This window comes from Capricornis sumatraensis, chromosome 9 (genome assembly GCF_032405125.1).
Source record: "Capricornis sumatraensis isolate serow.1 chromosome 9, serow.2, whole genome shotgun sequence".
NCBI classification, from domain to species: Eukaryota; Metazoa; Chordata; class Mammalia; order Artiodactyla; family Bovidae; genus Capricornis; species Capricornis sumatraensis.
The window spans coordinates 82699464-82719460 of record NC_091077.1 but is presented as its reverse complement, the minus strand read 5'-3'; the positions used below and the strand labels follow the sequence as shown (position 1 = coordinate 82719460).

Here is a 19997-nt window from a genome sequence, read left to right as displayed (position 1 = left end):
AGAAGCAGAAGCTGGGTCTAGAGAGACCCTTGACGGGAGCAGGTCACTGATACTCAGCACAGATTCTTTCTTCATGGATCAAGAGTCTACAAATTTGGAATCACAAAACTCTCATTAGGTGGACATATAATTTAAAGCTAAGAAAAACAGTGCATGTGTACTTATCCAGTTACAAAGGAGAAAGAGAGAAGGAGAAGAAAAGAGAAAAAGAAAGAAATGGAGGTAGGGGTAAAAACTTGTCTATCAGACTTCTCTATATCTTCTTGATTTCTTTCAAATTGTATCCCTCTAAAAGTTCAATAGTCTTTTTTTTAATGTAGAAAAGCCTTTGAGTGGTATCAAAAAGAGTGGAACTTTAAAATATGCCCAGCCACTCAAATGAGCCTTTTTGCACAGTCTGACAGTAATCTGGGAAGTTACTGAAAGCCCACTTTCTTCTTTAGCATCCTGTTCATTATTTTGTAATAACCGATTTATTTAAAACCACTGTTTTCAGCCTAATGATATTTTAGCTAAAAGTCTTCAGCAACAAATAGATAAAAAATTCATCCTTTATTTTAGTGATTCCATAATCACATTCCATGTCCCAATACTTTAATTTTTATTTCAATTAGTCCTAAAAAATGATTACCACGCTCACCTTTCTGTAGTGCATGGGCTGCTATTAAGGTGGAGCACATCCATAAGATGCTCTTTATATTTATCAACATCTTGTCCTAGAAATGAAGAAAAACACAAAGTAAATTGTAAGCATTCAGGCTTGTGGGAGGCCATACGTCACATGCTATTTGTGCATCGTATGTAACAAGAGTACAAGAAGCTGCTCCTCTTGGGTTGTAAACACAGGAGGAGACTTGCAATAGGAGAAGTTGTCCCAACACTTTAATTATTAGTTTGACTCTCACCCAATGTGGTCGTTACCAAAATAATTCCAGAACCCAAATTGGGGACATATAACAATGTGGATGTGTGGGGCAACCGCAATGGGGTAGGCTGTTGGAAGAACAATATAGACCACAGCCTAAGTAACTAGTGGCTAGCAACTGGAACAAGGAGGGAAGGGCGACCACAAAATCTATTTAGAAACAGGAAGCTGATCATAGATGGAGCAAGAGAAGATGGGGAGGCAGTTGGGAGAGATGTGGAAAGAAAGGGATTTGCACCAAATGTGAAGTGTGTGGAAACCCATCGCTGATTCACGCACATGTTACCAGGACAGAGAATGAGGACCTCGGCAAGCTTTTTAAAGCACAGACTCAATTTAGTTTCTAAGAGGCTGAGCAAACAAAATAAATGTATTATAAGGAGCTGTTAATTACAAAAAAGGCCAGTGCTTGCCATGAGTTTTAAAGTAGTTCCAATGGTCTGAAGGGTAAAGAATGAAAGGAAACACCCTGTACTGAGAGACAATAAACCCTGCCCTGGCTTTGCCATTAATTTATTGTGTGACTTTGGGGAAGACATTTAACAAATCTGGGTTTCAGAATGATCCCTTCCAGCTCACATTTCTCTGCTGTTATAACTATGAGGAGGATAAGCATCATTGTTGGGGACCATCTAGAAATCAAAGAGCTAAGCTCAAAACAACCACAGAAGACTATTTGATCTCAACAGCTGTTTCCTCCCCAGTTACATTTAGAACTGCTCTATAACAGCCATCAGGGGTTGGCTACCCAGTAGCCAATGCTTTCTCTTTTCTAACAAAACTTTGATTCCATTTTAATATCTACCTTCCTTCACACGGCCATACTTTGGTGGAACCTGGGTCAAACCCCAGTCCTAATGGATGATCCTGTTGATTCCAAGCCAATTCAGTTCAGTTCAGTTTAGTCGCTCAGTCGTGTCTGACTCTTTGCGACCCCACGAACCACAGCACGCCAGGGCTCTCTGTCCATCACCAACTCCCGGAGTCCACTCAAACTCATGTCCATCAAGTCAGTGATGCCATCCAACCATCTCATCCTCTGTCGTCCCCTTCTCCTGCCCTCAATCGTTCCCAGCATCAGGGTCTTTTCAAATGAGTCAGCTCTTTGCATCAGGTGGCCAAAGTATTGGAGTTTCAGCTTCAGCATCAGTCCTTCCAATGAACACCCAGGACTGATCTCCTCTAGGATGGACTGGTTGGATCTCCTTGCAGTTCAAGGGACTCTCAAGAGTCTTCTCCAACACCACAGTTCAAAAGTAGCAATTCTTCGGCACTCAGCCTTCTTCACAGTCCAACTCTCACATCCATACCTGACCGCTGGAAAAACCATAGCCTTGACTAGATGGACCTTTGTTGGCAAAGTAATGTCTCTGCTTTTTAATATGCTGTCTAGGTTGGTCATAACTTTCCTTCCAAGCCAATTACACGGGTCCTATTTCTTTTGCCAATGACTGATTTTGGAATGATCATATGACGCAATTTTGGCCAAAGAGATGTGAGAAAATCTTGGAGTAGTTGCTTCTGGGCAAGGATATTCATTTTAAGAAGAGAAAAAGGGACATGATGGTTACTTTTCTTCACTGGACATTATCAAGATTGAATATAGTCTGTGAAACTGTTGTATCCATGTTGCATCCATGAGTATATAAGATACCCTCTGGGATGAAGCTGAGAAACAATCAGGAGAGGCAGGGCTGAAGTGCTCAGGCATTAGACCAACAGCTAGCCATACCCTTGAACTTTCTTTTATTAGATAATAAATTCCTTTGTTATTTAAACCCAATAAAGTCAGGGCTTTTTGTTAGCCAATGTCACTGAAAGGCATCGTAACTGACACATATTTGAGTTGGTGCCCTATAACTTTCTCAGAAATTATCTAAATTCTGTATTATTTATAAAACCTAGATTAAAATCTTGTAAGAATCCAAGTCCAATCTGGGTTCAAATTCAATTTAATAATTGACATCAGCTATTCCTCTTCCCTTCATATTCTTCTTCATTTAATTGCTTTATTTTATATAGCTTGAAATAAGTGTTAGAATCTTTCTAAGAGAAAATTATAAAATTCTAGATACTTCCTGAAGACCAGTTTTAATCTAACACATTATACATTTCATATTTTCCATCAATGAACCATCTGACAAGTCACAATGAAAAGTATATAGTTGATAATCCTAAATTAACTTTGATAATTAAGCTTATTATTTACCATATAATCACTAAGATATGCTAATAAAGATTGTTACACACAAACTGGGAATTAGGTTTCTACTTTTCTGGATTTTTTTTTACAAGATACCACAGCAAGCAGGAAGTATATACCTATATCTCATTACTATAACAATATTTCAGGAAAAAAAATAAGATGTCAATTTCACATACCCTAAAGCTTCCAACAAAATGAAACTTTAGATTGTATCATACAATACTATAAAGACAATGTACTCCATGAGTATTGAATCCAAATAAGAAACTTTTCTTTAATTGTGCTTACAAACAATAATTTATTATTCTCCTTCAAGAAAAATTTTTTCTCAAATTGTTTTTCTTTTTTTCAGAAAACATTTATAAGCTTAATGTTAAAAGTCTGGGCTCCATCATCAAAGAGCCCTGAATTTGAGTTCTGAATTTTCCGCTTATACTCTGAGATTTGGGGTAAGTTACTAAACAGTGCAATGAGAATTGATAAAACAATACATATAAAATATAGCTTGTTGATACACAGTATATTCAGTTCAGTTCAGTTCAGTCGCTCAGTCATGTCCGACTCTTTGCGACCCAATGAATCGCAGCACGCCAGGCCTCCCTGTCCATCACCATCTCCCAGAGTTCACTCAGACTCATGTCCATCGAGTCCGTGATGCCATCCAGCCATCTCATCCTGGGTCGTCCCCTTCTCCTCCTGCCTCCAATCCCTCCCAGCATCAGAGTCTTTTCCAATGAGTCAACTCTTCGCATGAGGTGGCCAAAGTACTGGAGCTTCAGCTTCAGCATCATTCCTTCCAAAGAAATCCCAGGGCTGATCTCCTTCAGAATGGACTGGTTGGATCTCCTTGCAGTCCAAGGGACTCTCAAGAGTCTTCTCCAACACCACCATTCACATGCATCAATTCTTCAGCGCTCAGCCTTCTTCACAGTCCAACTCTCACATCCATACATGACCACAGGAAAAATTGTAGCCTTGACTAGACAGACCTTAGTCGGCAAAGTAATGTCTCTGCTTTTGAATATACTATCTAGGTTGGTCATAACTTTTCTTCCAAGGAGTAAGTGTCTTTTAATTTCATGGCTGCAGTCACCATCTGCAGTGATTTTGGAGCTCAGTATTTATTATTAAAATTTCTAATTCAAGCTTTCTATCAGTGAGAACCTCCTGGTTTCATATCACTAGTAAAAAGAATATTTAAAGCCCTCGGATCTGCAAATCATAACCTGGGTTATTACTAAAACTTTGTACACCTTCATGCTCACAGTAAATTGTCCTATAATTTATCATTATGTCCTTTGAATCATTACTTAGAAATATGTTTTATCTCCTGTGTAGAACAGTAGCTTTCTGAAAAGCAGGATCTGTGTCGTATTCAACTTACTAATTCCCACAATATTTCCACAGTGCAGGCTTTGGAGTAGTTGCTTTGAGGGAGGTTTGCTGACCAAATGCGTGATCAACATGCCCTCATTTCCTATTCAGAAATACACTCTGAAGAGAAGCATCAACAATCTCTTTAGACATGCGTGAGTGGGCTAATTAACACATGAAATACAGTTAACATTGGCCGTGACTCAATAATATCTGATGTTTGCAATATCTGGAGAGTCAAAATCTTGTAACAAAACCAGTGGAGAAGATGCAATCCTGACCAAGAACGGGTCTTCTGCATCACAATTTTCCACCCAAAGCAGATACTTAAAAGTCTAACTCTTTTATAAGGATACTCCATCCTTACAAAAGTGCGGGGTTTTATTATTATTTTTTTTTGACGGAGAGGAGGAAGTAGTTCTTCATCTATTTAACAAGTATACTCATCACTTGCCCAAGTAAGACTGCCAGTAAGGCAAGGTTAGGGAAGGAAGTTGGTGCATTAAAAGTGCGAGGAAGAGATCAGTCATATTTTAAATACATTTGCATAAATTAAGTTGCCAACATTTAAAACCTGGAGTGTTCACACTAAGCCCCCGATCTCTGACTTCTTTGCAAAATCAGACCTAACAATTAGAGGTCCATATTCTAGCCAGCCAATCATTAGCACTAAGCAAGCATCAGACCCTGGCCTTGGCTCTGTGAGCTCAAGATTATCAATGCCCCAGTTGGCCTCTCATCCATTTCTACTCCATGCCTATTCCCTGTAGTCACCAGAGTTTGCAACTCAAATTCCCAGACTTCTGATCTCAGAACTATATTTCTACTGCCTCTTCCTTACAGGCCACAGACATCATTCCGTTTCTCTAATTTCCGTAAGTCTGTGTTCATGCTCATGGTTGTTTAAGCACACCATTTGCCTTCTTTGATTTTATAAAATGAGAAACTTTCTGAAGCTTCTTTGTTTTTAGCACCACTCTAACCCCCATTTTTTATTCTTCTGCTCTTCTGTGTGGGTCTTGTAAGCATTATCTGTTAGTGATAACAAGTCTGACTGCATAGAAAGACTTGGGAGATATGAGAGCTGGTGCCTATATTTAGTCTTCTATTCCAGTGAAGTCAATGAGAAGAGGAAAAAGTCATTGAACAATCAAGTCACAGCTGACTGAGGCTGTTTAATTGCCTAGGAGACATGAGAGACAAGGTCAACAGGATTCCTATCCATGAGAAATGTCTGCAAAGGGGATAAGGGTCATGCCAGGGGTAGGCTGCCTCAGCGAAAGAGAGAGCCAAGGTTTTAGTAAACAGATATTTAGTATTCTCCCTTGATCTTGGGGAAGCTCCACTGAGCAAAGGGTGACTTAAGGATGCAGACACAGTGGTTTGTCTTCCAGTTCTCGAATTAGTTACCCTAGACAACCAATTGTTCAGAATACCTCAGCCACAAAGTGGATGCAAAGAGCATTGTCTATCATGTTGCCATGTGGTGCTTACACAAAGGAGGATCGCTATAATGCAGAGAGAGATATCATGGTTTAAGCATACAGTGTCATGAATTTGCTTTCCATGAATAATAGCACCATGTGAATTTACCACAAACACAGGTATAGATTCCTGCACCTGGACTTGGCTGTTTTTTCATGTCACTGCTCCTTAGTATTGCTGTGTTCACTGCCTGTGCCCTCCTTGATGTAAAATGCTCTGCACTCTTCATTCCCTTTCTCAAGTTCTGTTTTCATCATAGCACACCTCACCATCATATATGTGTATTTGGCAACTGCCCTTCTCTGCCTTCCATAATATAAGCTCCAGGAAGGCAGTCTTTGATGTTTTATTCATTGCTGTATCCACAATGCCCAGGACACCCAGTAAATATTGTTTGAATGAATGACTATGCCCTTATGTGCATGCATGCATGCGTGTTCAGTCACTTCAATCATGTCCAACTCTTTGTAACCCTATGGACTGTAGCCTGCCAGGCTCCTCTGTTCATGGGATTCTCCAGGCAAGAATACTGAAGTGGGTTGCCATGGCCTTCTCCAGGGGATTTTCCCAAGTCAGGGATCGAACCCGCATTTGCTGCAGCTCTTGCATTGCAGGGGGATTCTTTACCCACTGGGAAGCCACCTGGGAAGCCAATTATGTGCACATTATACACTATTTGGCACATTACTTTCTTCAGTTAAAATACAGTTTATCTCTGAGAATGTTCTGAATCAGCTAATACAGTTTGTCTGTGTTACTTTTAACAGCTGCATAATTTTCTCCTACATGAACATATCATCTTTTATTATACAGTTCCTGTGATGAGCCTTTAAGGTGTCTCCAGATTTTTGCAATGAGAAACAATGCTGCAAAAGGGCATTCTTGTCCATTTGTCTTGGGTGACATTTCTACCAATATCTATATGACAATACCTAGAAGTGGAATTGCTGGGTCAAAATGTATGTGCATTAAAAAAAAATTATAGCTATTACCAAATCACTTTCTAAAGAAGATGAACCTATTTACATATATGAGATCCAGTTTCCCCACAACTTGACCAACACAAACTTTTATTAAACTTTATCTTTATAGCCAATTGATGAAAATGGCACAGAATAAACATTATTTTTTTTAAATTATGAATGAGACTAAGCAATTTTTCATATGATTTTTAAAACATTTATTGTTCTCTTTCTGCCAGCAGCCTGCACACAAAATATTTGCCAATTTTTCTTTTTGATGGGATGTGGTCTATTCTTTTGTAAATGTTCCTGGCATATCAAAATATGCTGACATTTTCTAGATGTGTTATGTGTTTTGTGTAAATAATTTAATTGTTATTTAGTCAGATTTATCAATCTTTTCTAGTATAGCTTTTGGGTTATACCTTTCTTTATCAGGGGTTTCTTTTCTCCTAGCTTATTATTTTAACCATTTTATAATTTCCTCTAGTTATTTTTTAAAAGGTTATTTTTTTACTCCCAACATTTCATATTAGATCCATCTTAATTTTATTCTGGGATAAATGAGGTAAAGATTGATTTGTATTTTGAATGGGCCAATCAGTTGTGCCCAAGTCATTTACTGAATAATTTTTCATTTCCACTGAATTTCCATGTTTATTTGAGTTTGTTTATGGACTTCGTCTTCTAGTCAATGAAACTAGACAATTTTTTTTTTAATTGAAGTATACTTGCTTTACAATGTTGTGTCATTTTCAGCTGTGTGGCAAAGTGATTCAGTTAAAAATATACATATAAAACATATATACATATACATGTATATGTATATACATATATACATTATATATACACATATAAATGCAGTTATATAGATAACCTTTTATCAGATTCTTTTCCATTATAGGTTATTACAAGATATTTAATATCTTATAGTTGCCTGTGCTATACAGTAGGTCTTTGTTCATCTATTTTATATATTTTACTGTTAATCCCAAACTCCTAATTTATCCCTTGCCCTGTTTCCACCTTGGTAAACCTAATTTGTTTTTTATGTCTGTGAGCCTCTTTCTGTTTTATAAATAAGTTCATTTGTATTGATTTTTTTAGATTCCACATACAAGTGCGAAACTAGACAATTCTGACAACAGTATGTCCCTCTCTAACTCATTTTACAGGTTTAGTAGGAAATACATGATTTGGGTAATGCTGTTAAGATTATAGAATTAGATCAAGATGAGCCCCAGGGATATATATCTTAACACTATTTATTTGTGGAGTTATTTATGAGAGCCCTTTCACAGGTACTTATGCTTTTGATGTTTATAAATGTATATCCATTTAATAGATTTTGACACCAAATGCCCAAAAGTTGTGTGTTAACTTGGTTTTCTCAACTAGGAATTGCAACTCAAGCTTTCTGATTCTAAGCCTAGTACTCATTCTACTATACCACATGTAATAAATACCAACTCAGTAATTTAATAATAAAAAGATAACATATATTTTATATGTTTACATAGTTTATTATAAACTATGCAATCATAAATTTATAGATGTAAACACCTCTTAAAATTCTTAGAAGAATGAAGTAGGATGTATATAGATAAGAAAAAAGATAAATTTAAATGTAGCTCACCTAATTTACACCCTTTTAAAGATGATCAATCTAGCCAGCAGAATTTCAGGGAAACCAACTCATCACATAAAGATGCTTTGCACTGACCACTGAAATGGAACTACCCTTGGCACATTCAGTAATAGAAACACAGCTGTCAAAAAACCCTGGAGAACATATGTGTAATATAAATGTATAAATGCACATATATGTAATTAACCACATATAGGCTACCAGAGGAAACTGGCAAACATTCACTAACTGAAGCGGAGCTTGGTCAAGACATTTATCTCTACTTCTCCTTGTTCTGATTCCAAATCAGACAGAGTACAGACCTTGTATTTTCTGGTAAAGTACAGATCTATGCAATAGTCAACACGTTTTCTCATCCCGGAGCCAGTTACCCCCAACAATGAGTGTTTATGACTCCTAACTGGTTTGTCTAGGTGGGTGGTGGAATAATAGCCTACTGCAGTCATTCATTCTTTTCCCAAAAAGAACCCTGAGTCTGGAAAAATTCTGTTCAGTCACAGGGAAATATCCCATTTTAAATATAGTATCTAGTGACATTTGTCCATGAATAAAGTTAACAAAAATATTTAAACCCCACCAGGTAAGGAAAGTTTAGTTATACCGCTCTTGGGTGACAGTGTTGGTTGATCTTTGTGCTCTGATGTTCAATTACTGACCAATCATTAACCACAAAGTACTTAAGCATAATAATGTAAGGAAAGAAAGACCAATGAGTATATCTGTAACATTAATCATATTCAGCCTTAAATTAACTTTTTAGGTCTTTTCCAAACAACTTACAAGGGTTTATGCAGATATAGGTATCCTAGGATATCAAAGGTATTTCCTTCCAGTTTGTAGGCACAGAGAAAAAGAAGAAACAGAAACCTGTCTGTAAACATATATAAATCCAGGGGGATTCTTTTAAAACTTTAAATTTGAACTAAAGTTAAAATTCTTTTTAAACTTTAAAAGTAGGAAATACAATTTAGGGCTAACTTTAAATTTCTTTATTTTACTTACTAAGAAAAACAAAATAAAACTTTGAATTCATACACAAATCTTTAGCAATTGTCTTGACTCTCATCCCTTTTCCCAGAACCCACAAGATTAAGGATCGTGGACTTCCTGCTGGAGGAAGTAATTGCTCAACTACTTTGGAATCCATGGAAGCCTTTGCCGTATTAGCTGGGACATACAATCATAAAATCTTCCTTTTTTTTTTTTTTTAAACATAGCACCAGAACCAGAAGTTCAGTCTGAGACCTTCTGCTTGGTATGTTCTCACATTCCAAGTTACATATTCCCCCAATTGGAACAAATTTCATCTCAAAGACTAGTTGCTTCCATTGATGCCTTCCTATTTTCATGTTAATCTCACAACATCCTATTTTAAGTCTTTAAAGGAATATTTTCACTGTAAGTTTGGCAAAATTGCCAAGTATGCTTAAAAGAATTTAGGTCACAGCTTTTAGAAGGAGTCAAAACGGAACGGCAAGTGTATCAGTTAGATGTCAGAAGACGGGCTAGATCTGCCTGCGGTACAGGAGACCCAGGTTCAATCCCTGGAGAAGGAAATGGTTACCCACTCCAGTATCCTTGCCTGGAGAATTCCACGGACAGAGGAGCCTGGTGAACTACAGTCCACGAGGGTCGCAAAAGGTCGGACACAACTGATCGTTAAAACCCCGTTCTTCCAAGATAAACCGAAGAAGTAGGCAAGTCTAAAATGCAGCTCTAAGCGGCAGCGTCTACTCTGCGCCACATTCCGCAGTCTTTCGCTCAGTCATTTCATAAATATGAGCTGAGCTCCAACTATGGGCCGGGCGGGAGCTAAAAGCTCCTGCTTGCTGCAAAGGGATCAGGGTTACACCCACAGCCCCTAAGGTTTGTGTTCATGGAATCTATCAATCCTGTCAATGGCAATTGCTTGTCGTGCTAGACGAACTCTTCATGACATCTGGAACGTGAATATCTTGTAATTGACTAAAAAACGATCTTTAAAAAGTCAATATATAGATCATAGGATAAACTCATCTCAAATTTCTTCCAAAACTGTTTGCTTGGAGTAAATCTTTACTTCTTTCCTGTCGCCAGGCAAAAACTACTCCATCCCACTCCCAAGAAGCAAGAGAGGGGAAAAAAAAAAATCAAAAGGTCTTATTTAATAAAAGTGTTTAGCGCCCTCTGGATAGAAGTCAGATCCGCTCCAGCAGTCTCCACCAGCCCTTTACAAGGGATGCGCCGCCGCCGGGCTCTCCCCGCCCCGCCCCGATCCCGCGGAAGGACCAAAGCCACGCCCCCACCGGCCTCTGGGCGGAGACCCAGGAGGCGCCCAGCCAGCCGCGGCTCTGAACGACTGCCGGTCCAGCAGTGCGGCTGTCTCCGAGCCCAAGAAGTCACACCCGTTTCGGGCCGGGAGCTGAAGCCCCAGCCCACGTGGCGGCGGCTGGTGAACCCCGGCGCTGCGGGAAGTGCTCCATGCGGTTCCTTTAGAGGGGACAGGGGTATGGAAAGAAACCCCCAGCACCCACTCTCTAAGCCTAGTTCCTCCGCCTCTCCCCCCTACCCCGCTAACCCCAGCACGCCGCTTCAGTAGGATTTGTTACCGCTCTGGGGATTAAAACAATGGCTTAAAATGAGACGTGAAATTCAGTCCAAAACCTTGAAACGAACCCAGCCGGTCCGCTCCTGGCTGTTTGCGTGTATGTGCCCCATCCTTTCTTCTTCCCTTTCTCCCTACTGCTCCTGTCCTTTCCTTCTCTTCGCTTTCCACCCGGAGCCCTCCTCCCAAATTTCCGTCTTCGACGAGTGTTGTGAAATTGAGAAAGTTTAAATGTTGGAGGCAATAGTCTGGGCGGGGCCCTAGCATCGATTTCGTGTGGTCATGAGCCTTAGTAAAATCTCCCAAAGATCTGTATGATCTTTCTTAAAGGGACGCCCAAGATAGAGTACCAAGCCCTCTGAAACCTGGCCACGTGTGTTAGTCTACCAAACTGCAGGCTTGCCCCGGGAGCGCCGCGCACACCCCAGCGGACTGAAGAGAAGGCGCTTCAGCCCTTGGCAAAGACGTCTCCTTCCTGGGCCTGCCAACACTTAGGTTTACTTCGCAGATTCCGAAGTAGAAAACTAAACGGGAAGCTATGGCCCTCCATCGTTTAATGCAGGGCTGTGAAAGAGGCTCGTTTGGTTTTGGGGCGGGGGGAGGTGGGTAGGGTGAGCTCATTTTTCTCCACCTGTACTGGATTTCTCCATCAGGGGGCGCCCACACCCGTCACAAAACTCCCTATTCCTAGACATCTGGGTTCTGCAAGCTCGAAGCTCTCCAACTGGGGGCCGATCCGAAGGAGCGCACCGCCTCCCTCGCTCCTCCCTTCTTGCCTGCCTCGGCGGACAGAGGAGGCAGGGATTTCACACTAGCCATTCATTTGTCAGCGGTGGGGGAGGGGACGCAGGAGCGAAAGAGACGGAGCAGAGGCTGGGAGAGGGGAAGGGAAACAGAGAAGATGGAGACAGAAAGGTAGAGACAAAGATGAGAAAGCGGACAGAGATAGCCAGACTGTCTTTCCGCCTGTGGGTGTGCGCACGGCGGGACAGCTCTCCAGGCGCGGTGTAAATGTTTCCTCCCTCCCGTAGCATCTCCCGGGAACTTGCAGGACTTCTTAGGGCGCAGCTGGATCCCAGAGCACATAGTTTAAGCGATGACACTAGTTTTCTACCTCGCTCTCCGCTGCCTAACACAGGGATCACTCCACGCCCAGTGACACAGACAGTGAGCCTAGACAACCCTGATGCCCCCCAGCCCGCACGCACCAGGGATACTGCCCGGCGGCGCCCACGCCTCCGCAGGGCGGTGGGGCGCTCCAGCCCAGGGCGTCCCCCGGAGCTGCCGACACTCGCTCTCTGCCGCCGCAAGACTCGCCAGTGAAGTTGCTCAACTAGGGCCGCGAGCGGGGAAAGGGGTGGGGAAATGGAAGGAAAAGGAGGGCTACAGGAGTCTGGGCGAAGAGGGCTGATCCTAGAGGCCCCAGATTCGGGTCCCCACGCCACCTTTGTCTGAAAAGCGCTCTAAGCGCAGGCTTGCTGGTTGAGACGGAAGCAAAAGCCTCCACCTCGCTTCTCAGAATGAGCTAAAATTCTTGCACATCTCTACTGGTTCGGAGCAAGCTTTTCCCGCCCTGGCGCCGAGCAGACCTCCGCGGCGCCCCAAACACCCCACCCCCATCCCCTGCTCCCTCCTGGCCGGCTCCGGAGCACAGCGCGCTGGACAAAAGAACCCAGGGGCACCGGAGAGAGCCGTGACAGCCCTCAAGTCGCCAAAGAGACGCGGACCGGGAACCCTGCACCTCCCCCCGACCGGACCACCTCCCATACAGCCCGCGGGATGAGGGGGTCACGTCCGCTCAGAACCCGGATCGCCTTGTCAGGAGCTGCCCGAGAGCGGCTTTCCAGGAACGCCGGGCACTGACCACACACCAGGGGCCAGGAACCAGGTGGCCTGCACCAAGGCGGCTTCGGGGATTTGCGTGTGGGCAAGTCTCGGGAGTCCCCATTCAAACTTTTGCCTCGAGCAGGTTAACGACAACAAAAAGATCAAGGTGCCAGGGTCCCTCCGTCCTCCCCAGCTCCAGACCCCTCGACGCTTCTAGGGGGTCTCCGCATTTCCTTCCCTCCCTTCCCCCAATTCCATTAGTCGGTCTACCCCCACCCCACCCCAGGCTTCTTTTGTCTGGATCTTTTTCAGCACCAAGGTCCCTCCGTAGTCCTCTCTCTAAACATCCTTCTGAAAGTTACCTGCATTTTTTACAGTGCCTATATTTTCTTAACTTCTCAAAGATAGTTCTCTTTGCCTTAATTAAAGCCTTCTACCAATCACAATGTACTTTTTTCTAAACTAGATTTTTTTTTTCCTATAAGTTTTTCTTTTTCTTTTCTTTCTTTTCTTTTTTTTTTTAAAAGGGGAAACAAAAGAAACGTGATTACCTTGAAAGGCGGCTTATTGCAGTTTAGGGGGAAAATTCACCTCAGCGCTGCGCGATTGGGCTCGGCGTTGCCGGGGCGGGTCACATAGGAAGCGCGGTGTCCTGGGGAAGCGTGCGGGATGGTCCTGGAGGATGCGGGGCTGGCCGCAGATCCCCGTCCCCACGCCTGACCGCAGCACCTAAGAAGGTTCGCGGCTGTTGCGCCCTCCCGACTGGAGTTCCTCCTCAGAAAGGCTCGGGGCAGCTCGCCTGCAAGTTCAAATGCGGGTTGTGACACCCATCATCATTATATCACTGTACCGTCAGCGCCGAGGAGGAGACTCGGCGAGGAGGAGGAGGAGGAGGAGGAGGAGGAGGGTTCATTCACGGGCTCCTCAAGCGCTCCGCAGCTTCAGCCACTCCTCAAAGCCCAGGCTGGGAAGGCAGGCAGAGGGGCGGAAAGGCAGCTCCCCGCGCTTGCGGTAGGGACCGCCTGCCTCCCTCCCCAGGCACTCCCACCTCTCGGCGTTTCTTCCTGACAAGCAAGTACCAATCGGCTTGGGGACAGCCGCGCTCCCCATTCAGCGGCTCACTCAGGAACATCGCGCAGTGCGCGAGGAAACGGCGGCCCTCCCACCCTTCCCCACCCCCTCTACCCCGCCCCCCGCGCTGCCAGTGCTGGCTTCGGCGAAAGGAGCCCCCAGGCTCTTGCGGGGCCGGCCCGCAGGAGACCGTGGAGTACCGTCGGTTTTTCTGGGGAGCAAACGAAACTCTGTAAAAATTAGCCCAGAACTTGGTTACAGCGTGTTTACGCGGCCACCGAGCCTGCCTGTCCCATGTGAGGCAAGTGTCAGGGTCCTGGCTTCTGCCAACCTGAAAGAGACCCTGAGACAAGGGGACCCTTCTGAGACCTAGAGAGGAAGTATAAGAATCCCCCACTGCCTTCCCCTGGAGCTACCCGATGGGGAGCCCGGGGTCACTGAGCAATCTACAAAGACCCTGCTAATAACGGGGCTGGACAGGAAATTCCCCGAGGCAAATCCCTTGTCAAACTCAAACAGATCCTCTTCCCCTGCCACAAACCTCCAGAAGGCTATATTCGGCTTTCTTCCTTCTTTCTTTCCCTCAGTCTTTACAAGTGTCCCTCGTGGCAGAATATTTAATAATTTCTCTGAGCAGCCGAGGTTCCTTGGATGTATCAATCACCTCCCCTGTGGTCAGGAAATGGGACCATAATCTTTCTTGAGTTTATGTGATTTTTATTCTCAGCCAGGTCCACTGGACTACGTAAACAATATCAACACATGGAAGAGTCCCCTGCCTCCTGCTACAAAAGCCTTCCAAGAGGACCTGACAGCAAGGGTCAACCAGTTGACACAAAGGATTTCTGCCCCTTAGAAAAGAAGGACTTTGTATTTCCCTTTTCTTTGAAGTCAAGTATGAGTTTATACAATGAGAACAAAGTAAATCCGAGGTGCCTATCAGTTTAACACGGAGGATACCGGAGTGGATAGCACACTTTTCTTTCTACACAAAAATAGAAGTATTCCAAATATGGAAAATGAGATAATTTTTCTCACTGAAGAAATCCCTATTAAAATTATATCAAACTCAACATCTCACAACAGTGATGATTAAAGGACAAAGTCCATTTTCACACTGAATTTCTTTGAGTAAGTTAACTTAAGTTCATACTTTAAAACTTGTAGAAGCCTAGACTCTTGTTGTAATATTTCTTTTGCAATTTGTATGTGGTCTCCAGGATCATAGATTTTAATTAATAAACAAGTAGAAGATTGGTCAGGAGAATTTCAGTCCTCAAAATGTGATTGATTGATTGATCTATCTATCAGTTCAATACTGTGAATGATATAACTATTAATTATAGGCTTTGGAAATCAACATATTTGTTTTCACAATGATTTATTTATTCTTAGTACAGTTATTGTAGGGAGTTCCCAGGTGGTGCTAGTGGTAAGAAATCTGCCTGCCAGTGCAGGAGATGCAACAGATTCAGGTTCTATCCCTGGGTCGGGAAGATAATGGCAACCCACTCCAGTATTCTTGCCTGGAAAATTCCACAGAGGAGCCTGGCAGGCTACAGTCCATGGGGCCGCAAAGAATCTGACGCAACTGAGCACACATACACACACAGTTATTAGACAACCATTCCCAATGTTGAAATTCCTGTCCATTAAAACATATTTAGAATAAGAGAGTCATAGAACAGAAACGGATTTTAATCTTTACATTTGACAGATAAGCAACCTAAGGCCCAGAAAGTGACTTTTTCTAAAGTCACATGATTAATAGCAGAGCTGTTACCAGCACACAACTCTTGACTTCTGGTCCAGTGATCTTTTCAGTGCTCCTCATAGCAACTTTATGCTACGTAAAGACTTTACTCAGAAAGAGAGAAAAATGAAATAAAACAGTCTTTATTGAAGTTTATATCCCAAGCATCAGGCTAGATCTTTCTCTGAAACACTTCAAAGCATGTATTATTCATCTCATTTTTAAATTTGAGTGAACCTATTTGGGTTCCGAAGAGTTTAATGCCCTACCCAAGGCCACTTTCTAAGTGGTAGATCTGCCAATCTGAAAAGCTTATTATCGCTCCATTATCCTGCTCTCCCTTCATAATTCAGTTAAGTAAAACTTTTCTACAAAGGAGACCTGGAGCAGCAGCAAGCAGCTAATAGCAGATTAATATCCATTTTCAAGCAAATGTTACTGGTTAACATTCACTATAAATAATACCATCTGTACATGATGGAACATGATTATAATTATGGGTCAGCTACTCCTTACATCCTGAGATAATTTCCTTTATCTTGCCAAATGTGTTTCTTCACCCTTCCAACATTTACAGTTCCTTGTTATGTCCACAGACATTACAACTCTTGATCGAGCAGTTCTACAGGGAAAGGCACTTTCTCAGGCAGACATAACTAGTCAGAACATGGACAACATTAGAAAGCTTTATACTGCACGCCTTTTCTTTACTTTGGCATGTAACATTATTATTTAGAAAATTAAACACTCTTCAGGCTGTCAAATAATCAGAATGAAATGACACCCTTGAATATCTGCTTTCTTTTTCTAAGGCAGATTTTCCCCTCTGGCTATTTATAATAGAGAAGGAATAAAAAGGAAAGCATACCGGGTACATTCATCAGAGTCTACAGCTCTATTATTTCTTTGCGACTGTAACTGTCCTTGAGGACTTTATCTCTCTTTCCCCCTTCCTTCTTTCCCTCCTTCCTTCCTTTCCCTCTCCTTCTCTACAAAAGTTATTCAATGAGAAAATATATATTTGCAGCTTTTATAACTAAAACTGACGCTAGTGGTAAAGAACCCACCTGCTAATGCAGGAGACATAAGAGAGTGGGTTCCATCCCTAGATCAGGAAGATGCCCTGGAGGAGGGCAAGGCAACCCACTACAGTGTTCTTGCCTAGAGAATCCCAGGGACAGAGGGTTGCAAAGAGTAGGACATGACTGAAGTGACTTAGCAAGCAGGCATGCATAACTACAACTGTATTTGCCCAATATACTTGTCTGAATCAAATAGCAATTAAAATATCATTCTGAGCTTCGCCCTTCAAATCATGTTCTGGTCCTGGGGATGTTCTGTGTGTAAACTCCGTGGTCCCAGACATGGATAAAACAAATTCTTCATTCCCAGGGTTGGTGTCTACAAGAAACCAGAAGCCAGAAGCTACATGCCTTGCTTCATTGCCTTGATCTTGTCTTTAGGAACTTGGCTGAGGTCAGGGGCAGCCAGCCAATGACTTAGAGAAGAAAGGTGTAGATGTCAGGTGGGTCTCCAGGGAATTTCATTATCTTTATCTAAACCTCCTTCTGAGGTCCTTTGGGATCACATTTCAGTCTTCTCCTTTTTTATTGATCAGGTGGAGTATTCTTAGACATCGTATTATCTGTGGCTGCACTAGGAATGACAAGGTTCCAGTCCCATCCACATTCAGAAAACAGTTCATATTTCACATCCCTGATCTGGCAGATTCTAGGCACAATTAAGCAAATATCCTTTCTGGATGGTGAAAGAATGTGAAAGATTAAAAATGCACCTTTAACGAACTTCAAAGACCCTAGAAAAAGGGAGTCAACCCTCTAAGAATGCTTTCTCAAAACAAAAATAACTCTACAGATTAGGGATAGACATTTCATCCAACATTTCAAATCTTTGGTTTCTAGGAAATGCAGAAGTAATATACAGTCTTTGTCACTTTCTTTAAAAAATAAAAGAAATCCTACGAAAGGCAAAGTGATGGTGACAATCTCATTACACTTTAGCCTGAAGTATATAAATTACTCAGAGAAATTAAATACAGACAAATATCCTTAGAAAGCCATGAAAAATGTGATTTTCTCCAGAAATCGGATACCAAGCCTTTGCTCCCCAACCTCCAAATCAAAATGTTACAGTAAAATATTTCTTTCAATAAAAGAGTTCTTTTTTTTTTCTTTCTTTCCTGTAAACGTCCTCTTCATGGTTGGGTAGATTTCTCCAGAACTGAAGTAGGAGACCATCTACATCATGAAGGAACTATGCAAGCCAAGGCCAAGTTCCAACATGGAGTGATGGGAAAGGCTGGGCTGCCGAGAGGAGATGACTTCATGAGGGAGAAGAGAGGATCTCTGAGTCGGTCCACACGGCTGCCAAATGGCTCAACACATCGGCACTTGCCTTGGGGAGGTTGCTTGGAGCAGAGTATCAAAAATGCCATTGTTTTTAGACAGGAAAAGATCAAAGCACAAATAAAGCAGTCCAGCTAAATCGAATCACAGGTAGCAACCTTCCTCCTCTTCTTAGTCACTTTCTCAAATTCTTTTCTTTTCCTCTGCACAGCCTGATAAATATGTGTATATATATAAAGCATCTGTCTGAATGAACCAAGACAAAATGAAGAATCTGGATTTTGAACACAAGGAAGCAACAGAGATCTTAGAATCTATTAACAGGTAAGGGCCAAAACTTGCTGTGTATTTTCAGTGAGTACCAGGCTCCATTCATTTAATTAGAGGACAATGAAACCCACAGTCAGGAAGCTTAATGAAAGCATCAGGCGGGCATGCATGTATGCTAAGTCGCTTCAGCCGTGTCCAACTCTTTGTGACCCTAAGGACCATAGCTCGCCAGGCTCCTCTGTCCGTGGGATTCTCCAGGCAAGAATACTGGAGTGGGTTGCCATGCTTTCTCCAGGGGATCTTCCAGACCTAGGGGTCGAACCTGCATCTCACGTCTCCTGCATGGGCAGGTGGGTTCTTTACCACCAGCGCCACCTGGGAAGCCCAAGAGCACAACGGATGGGGCAAAAAGTCAGCATAGCATCATTAGTATCTACTGTGAACAAAGGTGGAGGCAAGACAGGACACAAAAGTTTAGTGAGAAGAATGTTTGGAGAACTCCAGTATAGGTATCAGAACAAGGGATAGCAGTAACAGCAGTTACTATTTTTATTCTATCAGTAGAAAGAATTGCAGGACTAGTTGAATGTCAGGGACTTTAGGCTCTTATCACAAATTATGAACAATCACATTTCAACCCTGTGATACAAACAAGATCAAATATTTGCTATAACTCACCAAGAAAAAAAAGAATATCTATAAGGCTGTGCAAATACTTGTCACAAACAGACCACTCTCAATTTGATTTCTGTTCTCTTTGTTCAATTCGACAAACATTTCCTGAGTGCCTTCTATGTACACTGTTTTAGACCTTAGGTATTCAGGCATAATTCAAAAGGGAAGAATTGCTTCCCATCCTAAAGAAGTTTATAATTTCTATAGAACAAATATTTATTAGAGTAGTCAAGCTTATCATCTACATAATGACAAATGAACTTAGAGGGGAAAAGTATTTGTCTGTGTGTGCATGTCCAGTGGCTTGTCCACTCAGCCATTTTTTTAAAAAACATGCCACCAACTACCAGTGAATCAGGGAAGAGTGCTAGCCCAAAAAAGCTACTTCCTTCACTGGAAAATCTTTTCACACACATATTCTACTGACATTGACTCCTGGGATTAATCTTGTTATAGATGAAAAAAATGTATTTTTTTATTTTCTCATAATAAAAAGTTAGTTATATGGTATGCACTCAGAATTTATTTCAAGTTTCTGAAAGCCTTCCAGAGTTGATAAATCAAACTGAAGTTGAATAGTGGAAGGAAAGCATTAAATGTCATTCTGATGAGAAAAGAAGTCAAGGAAATTGATCAATCCAAGGACACTAGAGTCTCTGGCTCCTGGACATGAATATTAAATGTAGACATTAGAAAACTAGAGAAAAGAACATTGTGCTAAAAAACTGTTACTCTTCTTAGTCCTCAGAAGATTCAAATAATCTGATTTTAAATATAGTATCAAATGTATAGCTTCCCTCAGAAATGCAGTTGTGAATGAATATTGGCCTTTCCCATTCCCTGCTTCTGCA

At 42.1% G+C, this 19997-nt stretch overlaps 1 protein-coding gene across 1 annotated transcript in view; it reads right to left on the bottom strand.

The window, feature by feature from the left end:
• The window catches only part of VCAN (versican), a 120016-nt gene extending 106356 nt beyond the window's left edge, over window positions 1-13660 (bottom strand). Inside the window, exons 1-2 of the mRNA XM_068979267.1 lie at window positions 13563-13660; window positions 641-716 (exon numbers count right to left, since the gene is read on the bottom strand). Coding sequence (XP_068835368.1) covers window positions 641-710 — 70 coding nt within the window. The 5' untranslated portion in view covers window positions 711-716; window positions 13563-13660. The remainder of the gene's footprint in view (window positions 1-640; window positions 717-13562) is intronic.
• Window positions 13661-19997: the final 6337 nt, after the last annotated feature.